At 49.2% G+C, this 15,810-nt stretch overlaps 1 protein-coding gene across 1 annotated transcript in view; it reads left to right on the top strand.

Annotated features, from left to right (window-relative positions):
* The first annotated feature begins 950 nt into the window (after window positions 1-950).
* The window catches only part of LOC137479694 (schwannomin-interacting protein 1), a 99,354-nt gene continuing 84,494 nt past the window's right edge, over window positions 951-15,810 (top strand). The window contains exons 1-2 of the mRNA XM_068200175.1: window positions 951-998; window positions 15,351-15,415. Coding sequence (XP_068056276.1) covers window positions 990-998; window positions 15,351-15,415 — 74 coding nt within the window. The 5' untranslated portion in view covers window positions 951-989. The remainder of the gene's footprint in view (window positions 999-15,350; window positions 15,416-15,810) is intronic.

Genomic DNA, 15,810 nt, shown 5'->3' on the forward strand with positions numbered 1-15,810 from the left:
CTTGAAATCCTTGGAATTACCTCTGGAAAATGGATTTTTGGCAATGTCAGGGAAAGACCCCTTAAGGAATTTGTGCCTGAAGAGCATCATAAACCCCAGTGAAGCCACCTGGATGCAGATTTGGGGTTGGAATTGTGTATAATAAAATTCCCATCGAGGAGCTGCTGGAACGAGCTGTTTGGAGTTTGTGCTGGCAGCTGGGTTTATTTATATAAAATATTAAACAGAAAATAGAGCGCAGAATCTGTAAAATAAAATATAAAAAATAGAATCTATGAAATAGAAAATAGAAGATATACAATATATAATATATAATATATGATATATAATATATGATATAGGATATAGGATATATGATATAGGATATAGGATATAGGATATATGATATAGGATATAGGATATAGAATATTATAGAAAATGTTATAGAATATATAGAATATAGAATATTGTAGAAAATAGAATATATTAAATAAAATAGATTAAAAATATAGAAAATAGACTAGCTAAAGTTATAGAATATTGTAGAAAATAGAATATATTAAATAAAATAGATTAAAAATATAGAAAATAGACTAGCTAAAGTAGAATGTCGGATTGATGTATTTCTGTGTGCTGCACACACGCACCTCGCCATTCCCTTTCGGGCCCAGCGCCGCTGATCCGCTACAAAACGCTCCTTGCAGCGATCGGAGCGGCTCCGAAGCCGCCCGTAAATCCAAGTTGCCCCCATTCCCTTGGCTGCGGCTGGGAATGACAGCGGATCCATCCCTGCGCTGGAGCCGTGCCAGAAGTTTCTCATCTCGCTGCCTGTGGGCTGCTCGCTCCCGCTCTGGCTCTTCCCATCTTTTCCCCCCCTCTCTTTGAGGTTTTTCTGGTGCCTTTAGAGCGAGCTCAACTCCGAGGTGCGCAGCGCCCGTCTCCTGCTATTCCACGGGAGGCAGCGCCGGGAGGAGCCGCGTTCCTGCCTCCTTTTCCTGGGAAACTTCAGCATGCGGCTGGTAAGGGACGGAATTCCCCAGGAAACGGCCCGAGCTCCCTGCGGTGCAGCTCGGGCAGCTCCGGGATGGAGCAGCTCCCTCGGGAATATTCAGGGAAGGGATGGCGGGGTGCGGGGTGCCCAGCGGGACATGGATGTGACATCGCCAGGGATGCGCAGGCACATTTCCTTAAGGAATCTGGGATCCGGCGGCACTTATGCCGCGGGAGAAGGCGGCTGGAGAGAACGCGATGCGATTCCTGACGTGCTGTAAGTTTATTACGGGAATTTAAGGCTTTAAGGGTTCCGTGCTCGGGAAGGAGGGAATCGTCTCCGGGTGATAACAATTCCAAACAGCGCTTGGAAAAGATGCCTGAGGATCCTCAGGGATTCCCAGGGCTGCTGTGGCAGAATTTCCCTGGATTTCACGGCCTTTTTTCTTTTGGCTGTGCAATTACTGGGGGAAAAAACGTGGCTGTGCTTCCCGGGGGCAACAGCCGCGGCTCTGAGCCTCGGCATTCCGCAGGGATTTCAGCTCCAAGCGCCGGAGCAGCCGGCGGATCCATGCAGGGCTCCTGGAGCCAAGAGTCCCGCTGTTTGTCGACACGGAAAAGCTCCCGGCGCTGCCGGCTCGGGGCTGGATCCCGGTGAAGTCATCCCGGGAATGCTGCAGGACCAATCCGGGCGGTGGGCAGAGCACCGGGATAATTCCCCACTGCCGGACATTGTGGGGTTTTGCCAGAGTAGTTGTAGCAGGGCTGGCTGGGCTGGGCACCCAGGATCTTCCCAGCACATTGGAGCAGAGATTCCACCAGGAGCAGCTTCCACAGGGTGGTTCCTGCCATCCCAAACTCCATCCCCTCTGCACTGGGCACAGACATCCCACGAGGCTTTCCCCAACCTCATTCCCAGGGTTCAGACATCCCACGAGGCTTTCCCCAACCTCATTCCAAGGCTGTCCATCGGGATGTGATGGATGGGAGTGATATAAACACCAGCGGGTGGAAATAAAGCAGGGAGAGACCCTGGGAGGCAAGGCAGGGAGCTGGGGGTGGTTCCTCAGGGATTCCAAGGGCAGGGAGCCGACCCTCAGGTGAGGATCCACCCTGCACATCCCATTCCTCATGGGAGGAGGAGGCTGAACATGCTGGGATTGATGGATCCTCCACGGCTCCAAGCTCCAGAGTGGGTGGCTGGAAATCAGCAGACATTGAATTCTCATTTCTCCCAAGCTGGAATTAATCCAAGCTTCTCTGTTTTCCCAGACAACTTGTCAGACACTGGAAACTCATTTGTTAAATTGCACAGGGACAAAAAGGCTTCATTAGGAATATCTCACTTACCTGGAGCTGAATTGGATTCCCTTTGCTGGTTCAAGTTTTTCAGCTTCCCAAAAGGCTGGAGAAGCTCTGGAGGGGTCTTATAAATAAATTAAATCCATAAGAATTTCCCTGAGCTGTAGGTGCTGGGATTTGCTTCATGTTCCCAGTGCAGCACTGTCTAACCTCTGGAATTGTGTCCAATATTTTTGTTCCCTTCTTTCTCTAAGTATTCCAAGGTACAGACAGAATTGGAGTCCTTTCCCTGCTTTAAATCTCTTAAAACTTGGATCTTCTGTCACGAGGCTCCTGCAGGTTCCTGCTGTGGCAGTTTGGGGATTCCTGGAATCCCAATAAAACCAGGGAGACTCTTTGTGTGCCCAGGGGCCAAAGCCTGGCTTTGTGTGCAAAAGCTCGTACAGACCTGAAATACAGGGAAGAGATCAAATGCCAGGGAATGTTTGTACTTCCAGCAATTTCCCTGGAAGCCAAAGAAAACACAGGGATGAATGACAAACTGGTTGGGATGAGCTCTCTGAAGGGGAAATTTTCCTGTCTCAGGTGTCCTGTGGCTCTCAGTGCCCTGATTGCAGCTGGGAAAACACAGCAAAGCCAATATTCCGTATTTTCTACAGCTGGAAATCCTGATTGCAGCATCCTGGGTTCAGGTGGGCAGGAGGGGTGAGACACCTCCAGGTGTTGTCCCAGATTTCTGTGCTGTCCCCTGAGAACAGGGGCTGAGACCTGAGTTCCAACTCACTCCTCTACAACAGGTTGGATGAGTAACTACAGGGTGTAAATACAGAGTGTAAATACAGAGAGTAAAATCACCCTGAGAAAACATGGAAGTGTCTCCTGAAACAAGGATCTCAGTCCAGGGTTTAGCTGGAGTTTGGGCAGCTCTGCTCATCCCAGGTTTTAAGCAGGACCTTGCTGTGGGGACATTCCCATTTAGCAAGGTCAGAGCCTTTGAAGGGTCTGAAGAGTGGTTTTGAGAAAAAAACAGAGCTGGGAAAATATCCATGAGGAAAAGGAATTCTCAGCTCTCCTCTTTCTCTGGGAGACCTGGAGATTGAACTGGGACAATCCCTCATCGAAAGGGATGTCAAGGGAGTGGAAGCAGAGCTGGTCCCAGAGTGGAAACAGGGAAACTGTGGAAAAGTGGGAATTTGAGAACCCCTCTGACCCTGAACTGGGCCAGTGATCCCCCTGGATGATCCAGGCTGAGCTGTTGGGAACAAGGTAGAGAGGAGCTCCCATCCCTTAGGAATGGGAGATGATTTCCAGGCAGTTCTGTTGGGTTTAGGAATACCCTTGAGGCCTTTTCCAGCTTTAATAATTCCATGATTCCTGCTGAAGGAAGCTGGATCTGCTCTCGCAGCTGCAGGAATGCTGCCATTCCTTTTGTGTGTAAATCCAATTGCATCCTCCAGTGTTTTTTGCATTTCCCTTGTTCATGATTAATTTATTTGCCCTCAATTTCACCAAAATTCAGCATTTTCTGTCAGGTTGCACTGACTCCTGGTGTCACCTGCAACTCTTCCCCCTTGCTGCTCCTCTGCTTTTCCCACGTAAATAATAAAAGGGATTTTTGGGAGCTCTGGGAAGCTCTTTACAAGCTGTGCAAGTTGGGCTCATTTAATTCCTGAAGGCTGCACATCCACATCCTGATATCCAGGCAGGGAATTAATTTACATGCCATGGATGGCTCAGCCACCCCTCAACTGCTGGCATTTTGTCCCTGCTTTGGAATATTATTTACATTTATTAAAAAGCAGTTGGAGAATGTTCAACTTGGTGCCATTTAAAACAATGTGGAGCAGCTGCTTTCAGAAAGACACAGAGAGGGTCTTTTATTAATTAATTTCCTGATAATCCTTTAAATTCCTTCAATTATCAGGTATTTAAAGTGGTTTTTACATGCTGATAGCTGAATAAGAAGTGTGGAGTGTTCCATTTTTCCAGGTGCCTGAAATTCAGGGTGATTTAAGCTCATCTCCTGTTTTGTTTTCCCTCTCCACAAAACATCCCAAGCTTTTATGCCATCCTTTCCTTGTCCCCCTGAGGAATCCGATGGGGCCAGCAGTGCCTGAAGGGAATTTTCCATCGACAGTGATGTGGCTGTGTGGTCATTGATTGGATTCCTGATGGAAAATGTCCACTCGCAAAGGGAGAGATGCCAAAGGAGTCTGGGAATGCCGGTGGGGTTTAGGCTCAGCCTAAATGGGGGAAGGTGTCTGTGTAAGCCCCTCTCAGGATTGTTTTAGGCCAGACTTCAGCAGCTGATTTGTGTCCAATTCCTCATCCCAAAGTTCTGCTGGAAATGGGATCTGACCACACCTAGAAATAAAGACCCAAATTGGGTATAATTAAACCAAACCAGTGTTCAAACTGCAATATATCCCAGGCAAAACAAACCTGAATTTTCCATTTACAAGCACAGTTGCTGATGGAAAATGATCCTTACGATTCAGTGTGGGCACAAATTGCAACTGATTTTAAAGTGATTGTGACTTTGGGCAAACTCATCTTCCATGGAAAAAGGGAAAGAGAGGAAATCTCTCCCTTAGTCCAGGAAACAGCAGCACATGGGTGTCACTGGAGCAGGGAATTTCATGGATGTTGGGCAAATTAAAAGCTCCTTTCTCCTCAGGCTTAGGATTTGAAGGAAGGATCCTGAGTGTTGTAATTAAAAGTGCAGCAGAGGCCTGAGGGTGATGGATGTGATCCTCACTGAGGAGCCTCTGGGATTTTTCCCTGGCAGAAAGTTGATGGGAATTCACCATCAGGACAGAGCAAACACATCCACACAGGGCTGGGGGAAGGAATTGCATTGGGAGCAGCCTGTGAATATTCCAAGGCAAATTTTAACTGAAAATATGGCCTTGATTGTGTGGAATTTCAGGGTGACTTCATGAAGGGATGGAGGGGCTCCCTGCCTGGGGATGAAGTGGCCTCAGCCTTGTGGGGCCTGCCACACCCCACAAATAATGGAATTAAGGAATTAAGGAATTTAGCATCTGATAATTCTAAACGCGAGTTCTGACAGTGGAAATGGGGCTCAGGGAGCCCAAACTCAGGACTCAGGGAGTGGCAGAATTAATGCTCCTCTAACGGGGAGACGAGGCCGCAAACACTTGGGGCAGAAATGAAAATGCATTAATTGAGACATAAGTCACACAAATGTTCCAAGACATTGGCTTGCTCGGGGTGCTAACAGATCAAAACAGCCCTTTTTGAGTTTATTGCTGTTTTCAGCGTCCCAGATGGCTGCAGACTGTAGGGTTTGGGCCCATTGTGTCTGTCCCGGTGCCAAATGGACAAAGGAATGCTCAGTCCTGGCCAGCCTCAGTGCAGTGCACGTGCCAAGGCTGGGAATGGCTCCACTGTGCCACCAAAGTGAAGGCAGCAAGGCAGGGTCTGGGCAATGTGTGTGTTTTAGTGGGATTGTTTTGGGATTCAGGCTTCTCTTGTGGGGCTCTCTGGAAGAGGGATCTGTTTGCATTCCGTGTTTGCCAGCACATTTCTGCTCCCAGTGCTTCCATCCCTCAGTTGTTCCTGGGTGTATTTTCAGACAGAAATTTGTGTTCGGTATAAACTGGAGCCTCTGGAAGGTGAATAATTCATTTTTGGCAGAAGGCCCCAGTTGGGAGGCGTTGCATCCCAAGTGACCCCACACGTTTGGGATCAGGGTGTGTGCTGTGAATCCCAAAGAGGTGACTCCAGCTCTCAGCCCAGCTTCTGGGGACTGGAAAGCCAGGAAAGAAATTCACTGACCATGGATTTGTCTCAGCCTTCCTGGAACACCCCCAAAGTTGTGTTTGTCCTTGTGGGAATATCCAATTTTGTCACCAGGAGCTCTCCTTGACCTTCTCACTCCAGAGCAGCCACTGAGCTCCTGGAGTTCACTGGAATGCTGCTCTTTGGAGCACATTCCCCTGCGAATTATCATTTCCATGAGGAAATATTTCTGATTTCAGCTCTTCCCCGGGCCATGGCTGAGCCAGGGTTTTCCAGAGTCACCTGCAATTCCTGGGCACTGCCCAGCCCTGGCTGTGAGGAGCTGGAAATCAAAGCCTGCGCTGTGTTGTGCTATAATTTATGCCAGGAAGCAGATTTAAATTATGCAAATTGCTGTCTGCACCGAATCTGCCATCTGGAAAAAGTTCTGCATGCAAAAATCTGTCAGGGCAAGGCAAGGGACAAGGCATCATTGGGAAGGGAGAGCTGATGGAATAAAACCAAGCTGCTCCTGGAAAATGGATTCTCCTGATTCTCCTGCTCCAGTCCAGTGGCAAAGCTGCTGTTCTGTAGGAGCCAGATTAATATAGGAGGGGTAAAATACTTGTTTAAAGCTGCTTTGGAGCTGGAAGAATTCCTTGTTATCCAGGAGGGATAAAATGCAGGTTAGGAGGGAAAGGAGGAGCCCAAGGGAAGGGTGGCACATCCAGAGCTGGAGGTGGGCAGGGATCAGCAGGGAAAGGGTGAGGCTGAGAGAGGAGATGTGGCCTGGAAATTCTGGGACGCAGGATAAGTCCTGGAGCCATCCAACATGGAATATTTCTGTAATAAATAGGAATTGGGGAGGTTAAAGGATGCAGGATTTGCTACCTCTCTAGTGTTGGAAATCAGGGAAAGGTTCTTCCCCCAGAGGGTGCTGGGCACTGCCCAGGGAATGGGCACACTCCCAAAGCTGCCCGAGCTCCAGGAGTGTTGGGACAGCACTCCCAGGGATGCCCAGGGTGGGACTGATTGTTGGGGTGTCTGTGCAGGGCCAGGGGCTGGGCTGGATGATCCTCGTGGTCCCTTCCAGCTGAGGATATTCTGGGATTCTTTATTTTCCATCACAGCAGACTTGTGTGACTCCTTGTCTCCCAAAGCCAGGGCTCCCGTGGCAGGAGGAATGTGCACCTTGGAGTTACATCACCCCTGGGGTGAATTTCTGGGCCAATCCACCCCTTTACGAGCAGGAATTGCCTTTCCTTGTTCCCCCAGGATGTGCTCAGGTAAAACTCTCAGAGCCCTCTCCAGAAATTAATGTTGGTGGGTCAAGGACTTGTGGAACTCTCTGTAAAGGCAGAGGTGGGTTCTCCACATCCTCACAAATCTAAAACCTCTGGGCTTTCCAAGCCCCCTCCACGTGTCCACTCTGTGCCCTCGGTTTGGGGAGCAGCAGTGGCGCCGTGTCCTTTGTCAGAGAGCAGCACGGGGTGCCTGTGAAGCAGAGCAGTAATTACAGAAAGCTTTGTCAGATTTTATTCTCTGCTCCTGCAAAGGATCCTGAGCACGAGGCCGGGCTGTGGAGAGACCCCTCGCTGCCTGCACTCCCATTAACTCCATAGGCACAGCGTTAATTTGGAAAGATAACAGTTGGAGGCTGTCAGGGATGCTCCATAAAAACCCTGCCAGCTCCTGCTGCAATGCAGACAGAAAACAAATGGTTCCCATTTCAACTTGGCAAGCTGTAACCCCACTGAGCTGACTTCCCAGGATAAACTATTGCTGTGGAATTGTATTCCCACAAGCAGCACGAGATCCTATTTAAAAAGCATCACACAACCCTGTGTATTCCTAATTATTTGTGTGATGAAGGAAGAAACACTTCAGTGCTGGTTTATTTTTGCTTACCAAATTTGCTAAGCTGGGAGTGCTTTTCCTCTTTCCATGGAGCTGTTCTGGTAGATGGGATTTTGGGAAGGAATTCCTGGCTGGGAGGGTGGAGAGGGGCTGGGATGGGATTCCCAGAGCAGCTGTGGCTGCCCCTGGATCCCTGGCAGTGCCCAAGGCCAGGCTGGACAGGGCTTGGAGCAGCCTGGGACAGTAGGAGGTGTCCCAGGTGGAATTGGATGGGCTTTAAGGTCCCTTCCAACCCAAACCATCCTGGAATTCTCCAGCAGGAGAGTTTGGCTCTCAGGAGTTCCTCAGACTGGGATGGCACAGTTCTGCAGTCCTAGTGCTTTGGTGTTTTGTGTTGGTTCTTCTGCCTATAAAAATGCATTTTCCAACAAGGAAGTGGTCAGTGAATCAGAGACCCAGTTGATACTCCTGGGCTTAATCCCTAAATTTAGGGCTCATGTTTTATGGTGGATTTAGTGCTTTACATGGCATGGTGTGCCTTGTGCCTCAAATTCCCCCATCCCAGCTCCGTGTCCCACCGGAGAGCCCGGCACAGGGATGGAAGGGGTGGAATTCCTTCCCATGACAGGAATACCCCAAACACCCCAGCAGCCAAAGCATCTCTGCAGCATTTCCAGCACTGAGCTTTGCCTGGCTCACCCAGATCACAAAGCATCACCCAGCTGCCCTTTCCTCCCACAGCCAGAGCTGATCTCCCTGGAAAGCCTTTCCTGTGATCTGACCTTTACCAGCTCCAGCAATCCCCGACAAAGGCAGCAGGAGAACACCCAGCACCAACATTTGTATTTTTTAAAGCCAGATTGTGACAGATCCCTCCTGTGAATGCTGCAGCTGCCAGAGGTCCAAGCAGAGCATTAAAGCAGCAGCTCCAACGTAACATTTCGAGAACATTTCCTTCCAGCTTCCCCCTCACCCCTCCACACACACAGAACCCACAGGGATGGACTCCTTGTGCCCGTTTGACCTTTTCTGCTGCTTTTCAGTTGATAAAGTTCACCCCTGTGACCCCAGTGCAGCTTGGCAGCGGTTGTGTGTTGTTTCCGTGGTGTTCCTGACATTCCTGTAGCATTAAACCTGGCAAAAAATGGGATGTTTCACTCTCAGGCTCGGATGTGAAAGGTCTTTGGTGTCCCTGTGAACTTTGAGAATGAAAGGTGTTCTAAAAGCAGCTGGGAAAGAAGAGATTTAATCAGTGAGATGCTGCCATGGGGGAGCCCAAGGGCTCTGCCTTGCTTTTGGATTGCAGAGAAGTTCAAAGCTCTGGTGAATTGAGTTTGTGTCCTTTCTGTCCCTTGGATGGAGGCAGGATGGAGGCATCTCAAAGGAAGGCTCTTGTCGTTACCCTTTCTGACATTTGAATTCAGTTTTGATTTTGGAAACCCAAAGCAGAGGCTCCTTCCTGGCAGCGACTGCAGGGAGAGCAGGCAGTGAGGGAAGGGGGGTTCTGTCACTTTTGGGGGTTCTTTTACTCTGAACAGTTATGCAGCATTTTGGTTTAGTTTGGAGGAAGGTCCTGGAAGGGCAACAAAGCTGATGTAATTCCACCCCCTTCCCGTGGTCAGGGCCTCCTTTCATTATCCCAGGTTTTGTTTGTGAACGCTGGGATTTGATTTGGTTTGTGATCTGATCTTGTGATGTCTGGGAGCTGAGACCTTTAATTTCCTGTCCTGGTGGATCTGTCTCTGAAATCCTCCTAGGGATGTGTGTGTGCAGGAAACTGGCACTGGGAAAAGGCCCCTTCCCTCTGTAAGGATGCACCAAAAACCTCAGCCAGGGAGGGCAGAATGAACAACCCAATCAAGCCAATATTCTTTAATTCAGTTCATTATAAGCTGGCCCCACCTGAATTAACTGAGGATGCTGCAGGTCTTGCGGTCACCTTCACATTTTCCAGCACAGAAATTCAGTGGAGCAGGATCTGCTGCTGCAGAAACTGGGATTTTGGCTCTGTGATTGAAGAATTGAACTTCCCTGGAAAGGCTCAGCTGGGATTATTTGCTCTCAGGCTCTCAGCTGAGCAGCACCAGGAGCAGTTTTATCTCTCAGGAACTTGTTAAAAAACTTGAAATAGGTGTTGCTTGGTTGTAATGGTGACTCCCACAAAGCCCGGTGGGGTTTTAAACATTTTTTCATTATTATTTTATACATATTTATATAAATGAGTGTCAGGTTTCATTTGGAGAGCATTTCAGAAAAATCAGAGTTGAGCCTGGGAGTGGTGTGGCTGCCTGGGTAGAAAAGCTGGGAGGAATCAAAGCTTTTCCAGCCTTTCAGGATGGAGCAGGCACTGAAATTAGAAGGAAGAAAAATTGGCTGAGGTGTTGAACGAGTTCTCCTGGCGGCTCCTGTGAGCCGAGGAGCAGGATTAGGGAGAGCTGGAGATTTGGGAGGCAAAGCTCAGTTTTAGTCTGCCTCCAGAATTTGTGATTAACTTCTCCTGCCTCTTGCTCTTCAGGGCGGCGAGGCTGCAAAATCCAAACCAAATTGCTCCAGAGACAATTCCATTCCCACTGCCCATGAAATATCAGGATATTTCTTTATTAGAATGAGGTTGATGGGAATGTTGGGAGCTTGTGGTTGAGCTCAGGGAGATTAATTAATGAGATCCCCATTAATGCCACGATGGAGGTGATATCTGGAAATAAAGCCTATTTTTTTTACAAAATGCTGTGGAAAAATATCCAAAAGTTCCTCTGGAATTCAGAAATCCAGCTCTGCCCCAGCATCTCAGCCCTGGAGTCACATTCCCATGGATTTTCCACAGAAGTAGCCACAGCAATGCTAATTTGGGAGTTGTCTGGAGAGCTAACTCGGAGTGCCAGAACAAGACTAATCCCCCTCTGTGTTTCCACTAATAAAAGGGAAGAACACTAAATAATTAACATCAACAAATGAAAACTAATTTGCCAATTTTTAATTTTTCCCCCATTGCGTGATCCCTGTTAATGAATAATTTACCAGCCAGAGATGAAAATAAAATGAAAGGATTTCTCTGGGGTCTGCTGTGTTTTCTGAACATCCAGCCTAACTGTTTAGATATCCATATATATATAATTTTTTTTTAAAGACTAAAAAATAACCCCAGAGAAAACAGCATTCAGCAGGAACCAGGCAGAAATAAAAAGAGCTGCAGCCTCCAGAGGTTTTCCCATTTCCTTCAAGACCTGAGATCATTTGTCTGAGGCTGTTTGTGAATTATTCATACCCAGTGGAGCTCTTTGCTTTCCCAGATTGAATGTGACCAGTTTCCATCTCAGGGCTTCCCGTGCTGCTTTTTTTTTTGTTTGCATTTCAGGTTTTTTTGCAATGCCCCTTATCCCAAGGCCCTGCTGGATGCTGGGGGACTCTGTCAGTCAAACACCCAGAACCTGCTCTGTGCTCAATGCCCAGTGCTTCCCACAGCACAAGGCAGCTGTAGGAAAGGCATAACTGAGGAATGATGCCCTGGTTCTGCTTTGGCTTTGGAATGGGACCTCCAAGGGAAAAGTGCTTGTTATTTTAGTTCTGGGTTGATTTTAAGGGTCCTGTGCATCCCAGTCCCTGTGTCAGATTAGCAGGAGTATCCCAGGCTGTGGAAGTGTCCCTGCTCGTGGCAGGGGATGGAATGAGATGGGGTTTAAGACCCCACTTCAAACCATTCTGTTTCAGCTGCCACTTGAAACCTGCTTAGGTTTAGGTGTGTTAGATAGGGCTGAGAAAACAGATCTAGGACTGAAAAATCAGATCCAGGTTGGGAAAATAGATCCAGGACTGGGAAAACAGATCCAGGACTGGGATGAATTTCAGTGTGTGCTCCAAGGCTTCCTTGGAGCTCCATGCCTCGCCAGCCTCCAGCATGAGCAGCATCTCCGCATCCCATGGACAGTGGGGGCAGCCTCAAGCCATGGAATTCCAGACTGGTTTGGTGGGAAGGAGGAGGAGGAGAGGTGAGTTCCACCTGCAGCTGAGTTGCCTTGGCTTTTCCTGCTGCTGGGCACCAGAGGCACAACTTGAGGAGGAGCACTCGTGGCTCGTTGCTGTTGCTGTTTCCTGGCCCTGCTCAGGTTTGGGAGGAGCCATCCCCGATGTTGGTGTGGAGCCATGCCGATGTTCCTGAGGAGCCATCCCAACGTACTTGAGAAGCCATCCTGATGTTCCTGAGGAGCCCTCCCGGTGTTTGTGAGGAGCCATCCCAATGTTCCTGAGGAGCCATCGCAGTGTTTCTGAGGAGCAATCCCAGTGTTTGTGCAGACCCATCCCAATGTTTGAGAGGAACCATCCTGGTTCCTGGTGTTCCTGGGGAGCCATCCCAGTGTTCCTGAGGAGCCGTTGCAATGTTTGTTCCTGAGGAGCCATCCTGGTGTTTGTGAGGAGCCATCCCAATGCTCCTGAGGACCTATCCTGATGTTCCTGAGCAGCCATCCCAATGTTCCTGGGGAGCCACCCCAGTGTTCCTGAGGAGCCCTCACGGTGTTCCTCAGGAGCCATCCGGTGTTCCTGAGGAGCCATCCCGGTGTTCCTGAGGAGCCATCCGGTGTTCCTGAGGAGCCCTCCCGGTGTTCCTGAGGAGCCATCCGGTGTTCCTGAGGAGCCATCTGGTGTTCCTGAGGAGCCATCTGGTGTTCCTGAGGAGCCATCCGGTGTTCCTGAGGAGCCCTCCCGGTGTTCCTGAGGAGCCATCCGGTGTTCCTGAGGAGCCATCCGGTGTTCCTGAGGAGCCATCTGGTGTTCCTGAGGAGCCATCCGGTGTTCCTGAGGAGCCCTCCCGGTGTTCCTGAGGAGCCATCCGGTGTTCCTGAGGAGCCATCCGGTGTTCCTGGGGAGCCCTCCCGGTGTTCCTGAGGAGCCATCCGGTGTTCCTGAGGAGCCATCCGGTGTTCCTGAGGAGCCCTCCCGGTGTTCCTGAGGAGCCATCCGGTGTTCCTGAGGAGCCATTCGATGTTCCTGGGGAGCCCTCCCGGTGTTCCTGAGGAGCCATTCGATGTTCCTGGGGAGCCATCCGGTGTTCCTGAGGAGCCCTCCCGGTGTTCCTGAGGAGCCCTCCCAGTGTTCCTGAGGAGTCCTCCCGGTGTTTCCCTGCTCCAGGTGGAGAGTGGCTGCCACACAGGGATGCAGTTGCCGAGCAACCACCTTATTAACACCTCCTGGGAGCCATTGGCGGTCTGGGAGCAGAGCTGTCGCTGCACAGCAGCTCCGGAGCCTCCTCCTTCCCATCCGGGCTCACTCACCTGGAAAGCTTGGCGGGGCTTTTCTTCTCTCCAGTGCTGTGATTTGTGCACATCTCAAAATCCAGGGATCACCGAGGCTGGAAAAGCCTCCAGGATCCAACCAGTGCCTGATCCCCACCTGGTCACTGAGTGCCACAGCCTTGGACACCTCCAGGGATGGGCACTCCAACCTCCCTGGGCAGTTCCAAGGCCTGAGCAGCCTTTCCATGGGGAAATTCCTGCTGATCCCACCCTGAGCCTGCCCTGACCCAGCCTGAGGCCGTTCCCTCTCCTCCTGTCCCTGTTCCCTAGTGGCAGATCCCAATCCCAACCTGGCTGTCCCCTCCTGGCAGGAGCTGTGCAGAGCCACAAGGTCCCCCCTGAGCCTCCTCCACCCCCCAGACCTCTCAGGTTTCCTCCTAAAACCTCAGGAAGAAAATACTGTAGAAATAATATTTTTTCATAGATGGGATTGTTGCTTTTTACAGGAACCTTCTGATTCCCAAACTAGTTCATCCCTCTTTTGTGAGGATTACAGGCATTGCCCCATGCTGAAAGGCTGAAAATTGGATTAATAGATTTCCTTTCAGTTTTCAAACACTCCTCTGTTGTTGTCACTAAAATTAACAGGCCCAGGAGCTATAAAAAGAGCTCCCTGCTTTTTCTGGGGAAAACCCCTCCCCTGGGAATTCAGAAATGGATCAGTCATGTGAGATTTCCCCTGCCTTCCCCTCCCTGCCGTGCTGGAATTCACCCTGCCTGCATTCCAATCTCCTCGTATTCCTCTCCAAAGTAATCCAGACTCAAGTGTGTCATGCAATTAAAGCAAAAAATGAAAAAATATAAAATTAACAAACCCCAGGATACGGGGTATGCTCAGGCTGAAAAATAATTAATGGATAAATGGAATGAGCACGTTAAGGACTAGGAAAAGACACTCCAGGTTGCTCTGAATGTGCTCCTCAAGCTTTCCTGGATTTTTTCCCTCAGTGTCTCCGTGTCTGGAGCTGCTCAATCCCACGTCTGCATCCAGCTGAAGGAGGGAAAAGAAAAGCCCAGGAAGTTTCACGACGTATTTGTTTTATCTGGGCTCAGAGAGGCACCGTAACTCATCCTGGGTTCCAACAGGAGCGTGGATCCCTTCCAATGGAATTCCCTGGAGCTGGGTCACTCTGGGCAGGAGGTGGAGCTGGGGGTGGCACCATCCTGGCTGTCCCTGTCCCCCCCGGTGCACCTGCAGCATTGCGCCCCTTCTCCATGGGCTCAGCACCGTGGGCAGCTCCGTAAATCCCATAAATCCCTCTGCGAGGAGCCCCGATCGATATTCCACGGTTAATGACGGCCAGCTGAAATTAGGATCGATTTCCTGCCTCCTCCTCTTCCCAATTATGCAAACTTGGCTGTGCCCCTTCTAGAGCTGCCTTTTATCCCAGCTTTTAGAGGCACTGCCCAGTGATGTTTCATTCGGAATAGTCAAAAACATCACAACCAATTCTGGCTTTTGCTTTTTTGTTCTCTGTTCAGGCTTCACCCCGGGGTTAATGGAAAATGATGTCAAACACCAGGAGTGATTTATGGAAGTCAGGCAGCTTTTGGCACCCTGAGCTATGGATAAAGTCAACTGCAAATTGTTTTCACATTCTAAATTACTGTACCCAGCTCTGGAGGAGGCTGGGAAAACTGCCAGAGGGAAAATGTGGGAGAAGGAAAGGTTGTGTGCTTATCTCTGAACTGAGTTGTGCCTCAGAAGAATTCCATTTCTTAAGCCAAATCTCTGTGCTGAATGCCAGGGATGGATTTTTCCTGGGAATTACCATGGATGTGGGGATTCCCAGCTCAACATCTGCCACACTAAACTGCTGGAACAGGAACTGGTGCAGGCTGGAAATCTCTTCATTAAGAGCCTGAATAGGTTTTGATTGCAGAACAAAGATTCCCAGGAGCATCTCTGGAATTAAAGATACCCAAGAAGAGAAAGAAAACTTCCCTCTTTTACTCTGTGTATTTTTTTTGTAGCTCTGATATTTCCTGTCGAACTTGTGCTGGATTACCAATAAAATATTGGTTTCTTTGTCATTGCCATGGATTTCTAAGTTTAAAATCTCATAGGTGGCACTTGAGGGATTGTTTTGTTTCAGGATTGACTCAAAGCTTGGTTTGTCTTGAGGCTGAGAGGAAATCTCCAAGGGCTTCCCATAAAAATAATTAATTTTTTTCTCTTTCTCCTTGCAGGAAGAACTCAGGAGGCTCCAGCACACCCTGGAACAGGTCAATGATGGCAAAGACTCACTCCAAAGGTATATCTGCCTTTTCCAAAATATCTCACCCATGAGAAAGTGAAATGGATTTTCCAGGGTGTGAAACCTTTGCTGATGGATCCTCTTTGTCACAGACAATATCCCAAATTTTGCCTTTGTCCCATTAACAATCCCTATTTTTAGTTACAAGAGGGCAATTTCTGACAACGATATTGAGTGCCCAGTTAAGTCTCAAAATAACTTCACAGGTTGGGGTCTGATCTCCCAAATTTCCCTGCCAAGAGCTGCCATTCAATCCATGCTGCTGCTCCCACTCAGGGCAGTGTTCCCAGACACTGGATTTGGATATTCCAGCATTTTCAAATTGCTCCCTTCAAGCCATCAGTTCCCAGCAGCAACTCCTCGGCCATCATTTATTACAAAGAATTTATTCC

The sequence above is a fragment of the Anomalospiza imberbis genome, chromosome 10 (genome assembly GCF_031753505.1).
Source record: "Anomalospiza imberbis isolate Cuckoo-Finch-1a 21T00152 chromosome 10, ASM3175350v1, whole genome shotgun sequence".
NCBI lineage: Eukaryota > Metazoa > Chordata > Aves > Passeriformes > Viduidae > Anomalospiza > Anomalospiza imberbis.